The sequence below is a fragment of the Pithys albifrons genome, chromosome 15 (genome assembly GCF_047495875.1).
Source record: "Pithys albifrons albifrons isolate INPA30051 chromosome 15, PitAlb_v1, whole genome shotgun sequence".
NCBI lineage: Eukaryota > Metazoa > Chordata > Aves > Passeriformes > Thamnophilidae > Pithys > Pithys albifrons.
The window spans coordinates 3,224,648-3,237,919 of record NC_092472.1 but is presented as its reverse complement, the minus strand read 5'-3'; the positions used below and the strand labels follow the sequence as shown (position 1 = coordinate 3,237,919).

The following is a 13,272-nucleotide window of genomic DNA, read 5'->3' as shown; positions in this document are numbered from 1 at the left end:
CCTATCAGTAGAGAATAGACGGCTGTCATGAAAATATATTCGTAAGAAAACAAACGGGAGCAACGTAACTGCTATAGGACCACAATCAACCACATTTTGCTGTTGAAGTCCATAGAAACAGCATAGGAGACGAGACAGGTGTAGTTCTTCTTCTTGCTTTACTGCCAAGCACTTTCCCTACACTTTAAGGGAAGACGAGCAGATGCCTCTGGCCAGGTTCAATATCGATGCTCCATGCTCATGTGTAACTATAGTACACATGCGGGGAGTGATCAAGTGACTTAGAACCTGAAAACGGTGTCTGAGAGAATGATTTTCGGGCAGTAGGGGAGATTCCTGTACTCTATTGTATTCTCAGGATGGTATTTGTACAGAGAGAGACAAAACCGCCTGGCAGGTGGTTGAGAAAAACACCTCTTTCAGAGCTGTAAGGGACTGGGATATTTAGGGTCTCAGTTTCAGTGGGTGGACCCCACTTTCTTCCGCCTTAAAATGTCTGATTCTAGTCAATGTTTGTGTAGTAGTTGATTTAGACCGTGTTCCATACAAACCGCAATACTTCAAGTAAATATGTGTTAATGAGCCTGGTAGCTGTGGCTCTCCAGGGAAGGAGCTGAATATCACGTTTCCTATTTCAGATTCCGTTAGCTTTTCTGTATTCAATAGCTACAAAAAATCGTGAGCGAGAAAAGGGTCATAATACTATGCACGTCAAATTAAGAGAATTTTTTTATTTAAGATTAGTAAGTGACTATTCCCGAGCGGTAGAAAAAGCACAAACACGGGACGCCTCTGTCTTTCTCCCGGTCGTGATCAGAGATCGGTTGGAAAGCAGTCGAGCCAGGAGGTGCCCGCTGAGCGGAACCCCACATCTCTGCGCCCACTGTGCCGTCCCCGGGGCGGACAGCGCTCGACAGCGCTCGGTGCCTGCAGTGCCGGGAGGAGGCTGCGGGCGCCGCTGTTGGCCGAGAGAAAGGTCGGAGCGCTGCAGCCCCGCCCGCTGCGGACCGACTCGCTCAATAGATCGCTGGATGCCTGGCTCGGCGATTGTTCCCGCAGCGTGGAGCCGTGCTGGGGAGAGGCGGAGAGGCCGGCGGCAGCGGCCGAGAGAGGCGAGCCGGAGCACGACTGTGAGCCAGATCGCCGGTCGGCAGTTTTGCGGTACAGGCGGTGCCGCGGCCGAGATGTCCACGGCGGGGAGGCGCTGGGGCAGGCGGCAGCGAGTCCTGCTGTGGGTCGTCCTGCTGGCGGCGTGGGAGTCGGCGTGGGGGCAGCTGCGCTACTCGGTGCCCGAGGAGATGCCCAAGGGCTCGTTCGTGGGCGACGTGGCAAAGGACCTGGGGCTGCAGCTGCCGGCGCTCCGAGACCACGGAGTCCGCATCTTATATAAAGATAGGACGCGATATTTCTCTCTGCACGGGAAGACTGGACATTTGGTGACGGCAGAGCGGATCGACAGGGAAAATCTGTGCGAGAGTGTGCAGCAGTGCGTCCTCCGTTGTGAGTTGATAGCGGAGGCGGAAATGAAGGTTTACGGAATCGAAGTGGAAATCACGGACATTAACGACAACGCCCCCACCTTCAAGGACATTGAGATGGAGCAGAGAATAAGCGAGACGACAGCCCCAGGGTCGCGGTTTCCCCTGGTCAGGGCTCACGATCCGGACTCGGGAAGGAATTCTCTGCTGACCTACGAACTGAACGGAGACAAGCACTTCTCGCTAGCCGTGCAGGCGGGCCCCGGTGGGGATCAGCGTCCCGAGCTGGTGCTGGCCAAGGCGCTGGACAGAGAGGAGACGGCATTTCACGAGCTGGTGCTGAGAGCGAGTGACAGTGGCGATCCGGCACGGACGGGCACGGCGCGGATCCGCGTGACGGTGCTGGATGCAAACGACAACGCGCCCGTGTTCAGCCAGTCAGAGTACACGGTGCGTGTGCCGGAGGACGTTCCTGTGGGCTCTGTCCTCGTCACTGTTAGGGCCACCGACGCTGATGAGGCCTTGAATGGGCACGTAAAATACATTTTCCATAAAATTTCGGACCGGCAGTCAGAACTTTTTCATCTGGACTCTGAGACAGGAGAAATAGTCCTTAGGGACTATTTGGATTGCGAGAAAATTTCCTCCCATGAACTGGAGGTGCAGGCACGTGACGGTGGGGACCTTTCTCACACATCAAAAGTCGTAATCACTGTGACAGATGTCAACGACAATGCACCCGAAGTCACAATATCCTCAGCGGTGGGCGAGATTTCGGAGGATACCCCATCGGGGACGGTGGTGGCCTTGCTGCACGTACAGGACCGTGATTCAGGAACTAATGGCGAGGTACACTGCTCGCTGGATGGAGGTGTCCCGTTCCGGCTGGAGAAGTCATATGAGGACTACTACCGCGTGGTGACGGCGAGAGAGCTGGACCGGGAAAAGGAGTTGGAGTACAACCTGACGGTTAGGGCGGCCGATGGAGGGTCGCCATCCCTGCAGAGCAGCGCCGTGCTGTCAATGCGGGTACTTGATGTGAACGACAACGCACCAGTGTTCACGCAGGAGCGCTACAGCGCGCGGCTGGCCGAGAACAACGCGGCGGGAGCGCTGGTGCTGAGGGTGAGGGCGACGGACGCGGACTGGGGGCAGAACGCGCGCGTGCGCTACCGGCTGTCGGAGGGGCGAGTGGGGGGCTTGCCGCTGTCGTCGTACGTATCAGTGCAGGCGGAGACGGGCGCGCTATACGCGCTGCGCTCCTTCGACTACGAGGAGGTGCGCGAGGTGGAGCTGTGGGTGTGGGCGGAGGACGGCGGCTCGCCGGCGCTGAGCAGCAACGTGTCGGTGCGGCTGCTGATCGTGGATGAGAACGACAACGCGCCGCAGGTGCTCTACCCGCCTCCTCCTCCACCGGCGGGTGCGGGCTGGGCGGGCGTGGAGCTGGCGCCGCGCTCGTCCGAGCCCGGCGCGCTGGTGGCCAAGGTGGTGGCGGTGGACGCGGACGCGGGGCAGAACGCCTGGCTGTCCTACGAGCTGGCCAAGGCCACGGAGCCGGGGCTTTTCCGCCTGGGGCTGCACAGCGGCGAGGTGCGCACGGCGCGCTTCCCGCTCGCCCGCGACGCGGCGCGCCACAGCCTGGTGGTGCTGGTCAAGGACCACGGCCGGCCGGCGCTGTCGGCCACGGCCACGCTCACCGTGCTGCTGGCCGACAGTGTGGCCGAGCTGCTGGCCGAGCTGGGCAGCTCGGCCGACGCGGCGGCGTCCGGCGAACCGGCCGAGAGCCTGACGCGCTGGCTCGTGCTGGCCGTGGCCGCCGTCTCCTGCCTCTTCCTTGCCTTCCTGCTACTGCTGCTGGCGCTGCGCCTCAGGCGCTGGCGCCGCTCGCAACAGCAGCTGCTGGCCGAGTCCAGCGGGGCCTTGCGCGGCGTGCCGGCCACGCACTTCGTGGGCATCGACGGCGTCCGCGCCTTCCTGCACTCCTACTCGCACGAGGTGTCTCTCACGGCTGACTCGCGTAAGAGCCACCTCCGCTTCTCGGGCGGCAGCTGCTGCGACACTCTCCCGGCCCGGCCCCCGCCCGACGAGCCCGCGCCGCTGCTCGGGGAGGAGTATCCTGCCGGCGGTCTCCGCACAGACCCCGACCCTCTTCCGGTGAGTTCCTCTGGCCAGATCCTCTCCGCGACGTTTTACTTTGCTGCTCTCCTGACGTTTGCTGTGATCGGGGCTCTGTATAGTGAGGTTTTCTGACAGGTACGGTAAAGTTTCATTCAGCGTGCCAAAAATATGCTGCCTCTAGCTGCGACGAGGTGCACGTGGAGTTGGTGCTCAGCGTTCAAATTCGTATGGGAAGCAGAGGTGTGTCTGCTCGTGGCTAGAGCCTCACTTTATTGAGGACTTATTTTTATACGGGGTTGACTTCTTTTTTTGCACTGTGGCATTTTGATGTCGTCGTTCTTGTCTTTATTATCTCTTCTATTATTATCTTATCTCAGTATTATCTCTTTTTATAGCAGCAGATTTCTTGCTATATTAGGAAATAGAAGTGTGCTTTGTTAGGTGAGTCAGGTGTCCTCCCAACAGCACGTGGTTTAAAATTGGATGAGATTCTTCTCAAACAGAATGTTAATGGCCCCTTGGGTAACTTTTGTGCTCATCTTTTTTATTCTGCTCATTCTTTTTCAAGTCTCTGTGGTAACGAATGAACAAGAAAAAATACCTTTCCATTTGTCCGTTGTCTTATTTTTGTGTCCCTGGCAGAGGTATGGGCTGGCCTGTGATGATGCCTGTTTACTTCTTTGGAAGATGGAAGATAATTTTGAGTATTGTTAATGTTTTAGAAAGACAGTGGCTTGCTGCATGTGAAGGGAAGGACATGGCAGCTGTGTTGAGCTGATTCCCCTTCTTTTAATATCTTCTTATTGGAAAAGGATCTGAATATGCCTTGGCTTGAAAATAAATACTGTGGGAAGAGCCATGCAAGGGAGGGAGGGAGGAAAGAGATTCAAGGTGTAGAGAGTGACATAAGAAGGGAGTGAGTGCCCGTATGAAAACGTTCACTGACCCAGACTCTCCTGGAGGACAGCTTCTCTTTTCCTTTGAGAAAATTGAGGTTTATTCACATAACACTCGTGAGCAGAATAATGTGTCTTACTTCTTGCTACATCTATGTATAAGTACCTGTGTGAATTCCATGGAGTGATGGTGGTGCATGTCTAAGAGAAACAGCCTGGGAACTGGCTCTTTTATGTCATGTGCTTGCAACTTTAAAGTATCAAAATCACCATGCAATTTATGAAAGGTTGGAGTTGAGGGTCGTGGAAGCTGGGTATGAGGGGCTGTTGAGAGGCACAAGAGATGTTTTGATCCTTCTCTATCACCATGTAATGTTACCTTTGCTTTCCCAAAGTATTTTGGCTGTAAGACTTGTTATTCTATCTGTATAGGGGCTCCAGGGATGTTCTTCCTCTGTGTTTGTAAATCATCATTAATACTTGTCTTACAGCTTAATAACACACTTATAACATAGTCTATAATGGGAATTTTTGGAAGAGCAAACTGTATTCATTACCTGCCAAATACCTGAATTAGTACCTTGTCAAAGTGCCATAATGCAGAAGAGTATATTATGATACCTTCATTTCTGCAAGTTCTAACTTCTTGCCTTGCCCTTTGTGAGGATCTCACTGTGGGCCTTTATATCTGATAGTATCTGATCACTCTTCTTTGCAACATACACATGATGAGAAGTCATATATTACCTGAGTTAAGGAGGAGCGTTTGTGCATCTTTTATTTTGTCAGGGTGTGTGTGCAAATGATGGACAATGACAATAACGTGAGCTGTGAACGTTTTCAGGAAAGATTTGGGGGTGCTGTGTGTGAGGAAACACTTGTCAGAAAGTGGGTATGTCTTGTTAATTCTCATTTCTTGACTGGACTACATTTATCAATCTGAAAGTGTCTTTTTTATATACATACATACATACATACATACATATATATCTATATATATATATGTTATATACTCATCATGCTGCTCAGAATCCAAAAGGCCAAGCTGCAGGTTCACTAGTTTGGTTTCTTGTTGCATGACATTTTCTTTGAATAGCAGTTATGGAGTGTAGATGTACACTTTAAGTTTAGGCTTGTGAGTCATACATATTCCAACATGCCCGTGTGCTAAACCAGAATGATGGTCGCTTTGAGCTGATACTTAGATGACTGGATTTCTGTTGGAACTGCATTTTGTGTATGCACCCTCTTATGCTTCCTGAAAGTATTGTGGTGAGAAGTCTTCAAGCATGCACACATGCTATGATGTTCCTTCTCAGAAAAGAAGTGTGTGCAATTTTCCTTCTGTGTTTTCTTTCTGCAAAGGTAGTTTTGCTGTTGTCTGATGTTTTGGCAGGGTGAAAATTCTGTCTGGGCAAACACAGGACAGTGGGAAAACTTGCTGTGGTATTAATTGAAAAATCTAAAAGACGTAAAGATACAAAATTCAGTTTGTCTTAGTTGTTAGATGAGGTCCACAATTGTGATTCCATACATTTTCCCTTTTATGTTGCCCAAAGAAACTACACAAAGGAACTGTGGCTATGGTCCTTGGTTTGAGCTCCCGTGTGAATGTCTTGAGAAGATTTTGCCACCAAGATACCCTTCTTGCATATCTAATACTAAGATCGTCTGAAATGTTAGGCTATTAAATTCTGCAACTCCCCTTCCTGGTAAATGTACATGGTCTGATGGTGGGGCACATTCCAGATGTTTTGCCTGCACAATTAGCATTTTGATTACAGGTTACAAGTCTTAGAGAACTCTGTGCAAGTTGTGAAGGGTTGGAGAAGAGAGTTCCAGCTGTTTGTGATACAAAGGACACGGGAGATACATTTATTCCTTTCCTTGTTTGATGCCCATTAGCAATATAATGCAGTGTGATTTTCCTTTTACCTGTGATTTTGCTCGTTTTCATGTAGAATGATGAAGCAAGACCACCTTATTCTTCTATGAAACCTCCATTATCCATCCACATCTCCCCATAATACTGCAATGCAGAGTTTCTTTGTAGTTGTAATTACACATTCTTTTAGGACTTTGTTTCCTGGAAGGTCCTTTTCCCCATTTCTGAACAGTTATTTTGCCTTTAAAACTCTAGATATAGTTGTCTTGGTTTGAGATAAGCAACTGTCAACCCCCCAAGCAGAGAGAGAAAAGCCTCCCTCCTAACACCAGGGAAAGGGAGGAAAAGAGAGGGGAAAGAAAAAAAAACACTTCAAACCACATTTATACTAAAACTACATATATTTTTACGGAAAGGAAGAGACAATTAGAAGAGAGTACAAATATACACTCACACAAGTCTGCAATAACAAATTTCCCACTTCTTAACCAACACACAAATTCTACTGTCCTAACTACACATTACTTAAGAAAAACCTTATTCCCCAGGGAGACAAACTCAAGCAGAAAGGAGAGACCCAGAACAACACATTTTACTTTCCTGAGGTACCCTGTGAGCCAGTGGTGGGCCTGGTCCTCTCCATCCCCCCTGGGACAGCATCGTGCATCCTCCCAAGAGGAGGGCTGAGAAGCGACTGCCTTAACCACTCCCACACTGGTTCCTGCTTCCCTGGAGATGATGTCATAATGTGGTATGGAATAAAAAATTACTGGCTAGAAGAGGTCAGCTGTTAGCTCAGCCCAGCTCAGGTCAGCTGACAGCTTCGGCCTAATCCAAACTTCAGAGCCCAAATCTAGGCCCACCTTGGTGAACCCATAACAATAGTTTTGTAGCAAATACTTCAAGCACCTAAGATAAATTCTGTATATGAGGAAAATGAAGCAAAAGCAATAAGTCAAATTGTTGCATTGTAATTTCTCAGAAGATTAGGCTTGAGCAAGAAGCCTGTGATTAGCTGTTTACACTTGCAGCATCATATTTGAGGGAGACCAGCAGGCCAAACAGTTTAAAAAAATGGAAGAAAGAAAGAATTGACTTCCCCAGTGAGTTTCCCCAATATCCCTTTGTCTTCTAATGCTTCTTTGCCTTGCTTCTCTGATTTATGGCCTGGATGTTCATGACTTGGTTTCCTATCTATGTAGGTTTTCTTAGAATGATCGATATTGTTTCCTTTAGGAATGTATCATATGTTAATGCTATTCTTGTTACAGCAGGTGTGAAAGGCTGAGGGTATCTTTGTGGTCTACTATTGCTGAAGTAGATGTAACAGTAACCTTAGTAGAAGTCTCATCTCTATGGAACAATGGGTGTGATAAATGAGAGGAGGAGATTTGCCCAAAGCTATTATTTTGATGAACAATTCTCCTATATGTGATCATTCCTCTTTTATTTTTGCTTTTTATCCCTTGTGTGCTTTAAAATAATTTAGTTTCTGATGAAAACAGTGGTGAGCAGACAAATATACCTCCCTTCTTGGTCTAATAATAGTGCAGCATCCCTTCATGATGTTTTCCCAATTATGAAGAAGTCAGAAGTTTACCTGACAGTGGTGTAGTGTTGGAGAGAAGACATGGGGGCTTTGGGGGTTGGGGGCACTGTAGAAGAACAGATGGTAATTTTGTCACCTGCCATAGGTAACATCATGTGTGCCTGACGGAATACCATTAAATTGAGCTGCTTCTGCTCAATAAATGCAGCCTGAGAAATGTTTTTGCACCTGATCTGTTCATTTCAAACTCTCAGTATTTCTAAATCTTGCCTTGCTAGTAATGAGTTCAACCTCAGGATGTCTGATCTTATGAGGAAGTTCACATCTGTTCCAGTTGTCCCAGTACAGGCACCCTTCTTTCACACACCTGTGATATTTACAGCCGAAAGGCTTTCTTAGGCATTCATGTGCTCACCCAGGCAGATCTCTGTAGCATAATAATGCAAAACCATTTCTTATAATGCAGTCCCCAAAGTTCAGAGGCAACACCCAGCACAGCCAAGGTTTCCACAAGCAGAGGAGCCAGAGAGAGAAGGTGCCTGCAGAACTGAAGAAATAAGGTTTGACTCTAAGATGGATGAGGAACTCGCTCTATGGTCACCTCCAAAGAGCTACAGTCAATGTATCAATGTCCAAGTGGAAACCAATAACGTGTGGTGTCTCTCAGTGCTCTGTATTGTGACCAGTAGTATTTGCTATCTTGAATAATAGATCATCATCACTGACATAATGTGAATTTGTGAATCAGAAGTAGAATAGTAAACACTGGAGTTTTGTTCAATCGAAATAGTAAAGGCTTTTATCTTAGTACATATCTACATATATAGTGTTTCGGGTTCCTTATCCCCACAAGAGAAGGCAAATGTAAAAGACTTAGATGAGTAAAATTACAAAACGTGGGTAACATGAAAATATATTTCAGGTTCTGATTTCAAACAGATTACTCCAACATGATTTTTTGCCTAATATTCGTTCCAGATATGGAAAAAAGTAGGTACAAGACTTCCTCAGCTATAAAATTCTGTATTTCTCTTCTGCTTCCATTTAGACTTTAAAAGGGCAAATGAGTGGCTTTATTATGCCTCTGCAAAGAATATTAGATTCTGATTGTTCACGGCGGCGCAAAGAGATGCAAAACACAGTGCGTCTCAGATACCTTTAAAATCGCATTAAAGAAGAGCTTCTGCTCTTGTTAACTGGAATCTAAGAGAGACCCCACAGCCGGAGAAGCCCCTCACTGCGGCCCAAAGCCGGGCCCGCGCAGCGGGGCCATCAGGCGGCTGCAGTGGCGTCGCGGCGCCTCCGGGTGCCGCTGTTGGCCGCCGCCGAGCGGCGCTGGAGCCGCAGCCGCAGCCGCCGCAGCGTCCTGCCCCCGCAGGCTGCTCGCTCGGCCGGCGCCGGCAACAGCGGCAGCGGCACGGGCAGCACAGGCGACAGGCGGCGCGGGCAGCAGTGGCCAAGGAGCCGGCGCTGACCCCGCTGCGCTCCGGCAGCCCCTGCGCTTGCTGCGCAGAGCGGCTGGAAGGGAGGCCGGGAAGCGGCAGGAGCCGGCAGAGCGCGGCGAGCGCTGCCGACAATGGCAGCGGGCAGGCGGAGACAGAGCCGCGGGCCGGCAGGCGGCAGAGCGCTGCTGCTGCTGCCCGCTGTGCTGCTGTGCCTGTGCTGCCGGGCGGCGGCGGAGCGGCTCCACTACGCCATCCCCGAGGAGCTGGCCAGAGGCTCGCTGGTGGGGCCGCTGGCGCGGGACTTGGGGCTCAGCCCGGATGAGCTGCTGGCGCGCAAGCTGCGTCTCAGCGCGGAGAAGCAATACTTCACTTTGAGCCACACAGACGGGAAACTGTACGTGAACGAGAGGCTGGACCGGGAGGAACTGTGTGGCGAGTCGGCGTCCTGCTCTGTCAGCTTCGAGGCGCTGGTGCACAACCCTCTTAATGTTTTCCACGTCGACGTGGCCATCGAGGACGTGAACGACAACTCTCCGACTTTCAGCAAGGCTACTGTGGACCTCGAGATCGGTGAATGGATTACTCCTGGTACTCGTTTTCCTCTGGAGATGGCCCAAGATGCAGACGCGGGGAGTAACTCGCAGCTGACTTACCAGCTCAGCAGCAACCCGTCGTTCTCTCTAGCCTTGAATGAGAACCCAGGTGGAAAGAAGCAGCCGGAATTAGTGCTGGAGAAGGCTTTGGACAGGGAGAAGCAAAGCTTCTTTGAGATGGCTCTTATGGCAGTGGATGGCGGGGACCCCGCCAAGTCCGGGACCGTCCAGATTCGTGTGAACGTGACGGACGCGAACGACAACCCACCCGTGTTCAGCAAAAGAGTGTACGAGGCGCGAGTGGCCGAGAATCTGCCGGCGGGGTCGTTGGTGCTGCGAGTGCAGGCCACGGATGAGGACGTGGGGTCCAATGGGAGGGTCTCCTACTCCTTCGGAAACGTCCCAGACATCGTCATCGCGTTATTCGCTGTCGACAGTGAGAGCGGGGAGGTGAGGACAGCTGGTCCCCTCGATTTCGAGGAGAAGAGTAAGTACAGCTTCGGACTGGAGGCGAGAGACGGAGGCGGACTTACGGCTCACTGTGAAGTTCAGATAGACATCACGGACGAGAATGACAATGCCCCCGAGATCACAATTCTGACCCTGTCGAGCCCTGTGCCCGAGGACGCTCCGGTCGGCACAGTGGTGGCCCTGCTGAAAGTGCGGGACAGTGACTCCGGCGAGAACGGTCAGGTGACGTGCGAGCTGTCGGGAGAGGAGCCGCTGTCGATCATGGCATCCTCGGGCGGGTCCTATAAGGTGGTGTCGGCGAGCGCGCTGGACCGCGAGCAGGCGGCCGAGCACCGCGTGACGGTGGTGGCCAGGGACCGGGGCAGCCCGGCGCTGTCGAGCAGCACAGAGCTGGTGTTGGAGGTGTCGGACGTGAACGACAACGCGCCCGTGTTCGAGGAGGCGGCGTACAGCGCGTACGTGCCGGAGAACAACGCGGCGGGCGCGCTGCTGCTTCGCTTGAGCGCGCGGGACTTGGACGCGGGGCCCAACGGACGCGTGAGCTACTGGCTGGCGGGCGGCAGCGCGGGCGCGGCGGGCGCGGCGCCGCTCGTGTCGGTGGAGGCGCGGAGCGGCGCCGTGTACGCGCAGCGCTCCTTCGACTACGAACAGTGCCGCGAGTTCTCGGTGGCCGTGAGGGCGCAGGACGGCGGGACACCGGCGCGCAGCTCCACGGCCACGGTGCGCGTCTTCGTGCTCGACCAAAACGACAACGCCCCGCGGGTGCTGTGGCCGGCGCCGGCCGCGGGGGCGGGGTCAGGAGCACCCCCGGTGCCGCCGGCTTTCGAGATGGTGCCGCGGTCGGCCGAGGCCGGCTACCTGGTGGCCAAGGTGGTGGCGGTGGACGCGGACGCGGGGCGCAACGCGTGGCTGTCCTACGAGCTGCTGCAGGCGTCGGAGCCGGCGCTCTTCCGCCTGGGACTGCACAGCGGCGAGGTGCGCACGGCGCGGGCCGTGTCCGACAGGGACGCGGCCAAGCAGCGGCTCGTGGCGCTCGTCAAGGACCACGGGCAGCCGGCGCTGTCGGCCACGGCCACGCTGCACGTGGTGCTGGCCGACAGCTTGCACGAGGCGCTGCCGGAGCTGAGCGAGCGGCCGGCGGGCGCCGACGCGCCGGCCGAGCTGCAGTTCTACCTGGTGCTGGCGCTGGCGCTGCTCTCGGCGCTCTTCCTGCTCAGCGTGGCGCTGGCCGTGCTGGCGCGGCTGCGCCGGGCCGGGCCGCCCGCCGTTCTGCGCTGCCTGGGCGCGCAGCGCTTCTCCGTGGCCGGCGCCGCCTTCCCGGCCGACTTCTGCGAGGGCACCTTGCCCTACTCCTACAACCTGTGCGTGGCGGCGCCGCCTCGAGCCGTGCCCGAGGCCGCTTGGCCGCCGCCACCGCTTCCCATCGTGTCCGCGGAGGAGCTTCTGGGCGGGGAGTTGTGTGACAAGCCGAGCCCGAACAGCAGCGCCGCCCCGGGAGAGCCGCCCGCCAATCCCGATGCTCCGCAGGTCTGTAAACTGACGATTTTTCTCTACTCTTTAAACTTAGCTAACTGCATCCTTTCTACACTGCGGTCTGAGGCTGCGTTTGTCGGCTGGAGAGTTGAATTTCCGGGTTTTTTTTTGTTTCTCCGAAAGTGTGACATAAGCCTGTTCCCTGTCTTTTTTGACAATAGCCATTGCAAATCGACACTTCCCGCCTCATCAGTTGCTTGATGTGTTGCCTGATTAGGGAGACTTATGCTGTTGAATTTGTTTTGGATGAAACGGTACTGATGTGCTGAAGGTCTTCTTTTCATTTATCAGACCTTCAGATTCCTGTGAGAACTTTTTTCTAAGTTTGAGTTGTGTGATATGTTATGTGTTATAAATGACGAAGCTGGATTTTTTCTGTGAACAACATCTGCTAATTCTTTTTTTGACGGGAAAAGTGATGGTGGACTTTTTCTTCCCAATCTCTCTTTTCTGAAAGGGTATACTTGCACCTGGATAGAAGTTGAAACAGAAAGACAGTTGGGTTTTTTTGCTATTCTCTCCCTTCTTTTAACGGAGGTCGGCTGCAGACATAGCAGCATGGGTAGTAAGGGTTAAATTTCTCAGAGCTTGTTTTCCTTGTTCTCTCTTGAGGTTATTTATCATTTTGTGTTCCCTGCTGGATGGTAGCTCAAAGGTAGCTTATTCAACGCTATCTGCAGAGGCGTCCAATGGGTTCTGCGTGGGTTCTTTTCTTATTTTAGTGTGGCCTTTTTAACCTGTCCTGTTTCCCGACACTTTTATTTTTCATACTTTATCCTGTTGGATTGAAATTAATGGTGTGCTAACATTAGTTGCTTTATTTATGTAAGGACCCCCTGAACACGGTGCATATGCTGCCCGGTTACTCTAGGGAGGAAGACTAAGTCCTAAAGTGTAAGAACGGCGTGTATTCCATAAGGTTACATGAATAATTTCATAATGATATTTGGAGAGGAGGGAAAACTTTAGAGTGCTTCCAAGAAGTCTCTTATGTGCAGATGAATAATAGTAGGGACCCAAGTGAATAGAAGTCACTTAGGAGGACTGTCTTGGAAGGGGGGACTTCGTCAATGTCTTCTGCAAGCAATGTGTGTTACCGTAGTTTTAGGTAGAAAGGGTGAGAGAAAGCTTCTACCATGACTGCTACAAAATAGCTGTGTAATTTTATGGAGGAAATTTTGTTTCTGTACCGTGGAATAAGAATCATTCTACTAGGTTAAGGCAACTCTCTCTAATTTCACAATTACTACAGCATTTTCACGAGCAGTAAAATACCAGAGAACCGGAGGGCTTGCTATTTCTGT

At 52.0% G+C, this 13,272-nt stretch overlaps 2 protein-coding genes across 5 annotated transcripts in view; both read left to right on the top strand.

The window, feature by feature from the left end:
* The window catches only part of LOC139678766 (protocadherin gamma-A4-like), a 245,389-nt gene that overhangs the window by 69,764 nt on the left and 162,353 nt on the right, over positions 1-13,272 (top strand). Inside the window, exon 1 of one of the 4 annotated variants that reach the window (XM_071569860.1) lies at positions 9,345-11,962. The exons of the other annotated variants lie outside the window; for them this stretch is intronic. Within the exon in view, the coding sequence (XP_071425961.1) occupies positions 9,503-11,962 (2,460 nt within the window). The 5' untranslated portion in view covers positions 9,345-9,502. Of the gene's footprint in view, positions 1-9,344; positions 11,963-13,272 lie in introns of those variants that run through there. 4 annotated transcript variants of the gene reach the window in all.
* Positions 1,067-9,400, top strand: LOC139679132 (protocadherin gamma-A10-like). The gene is made up of 3 exons (XM_071570562.1): positions 1,067-3,709; positions 3,778-3,836; positions 9,135-9,400. The coding sequence occupies exons 1-3, from the start codon at positions 1,185-1,187 to the stop codon at positions 9,398-9,400; spliced, it is 2,850 nt and encodes a 949-aa protein (XP_071426663.1). The 5' UTR covers positions 1,067-1,184.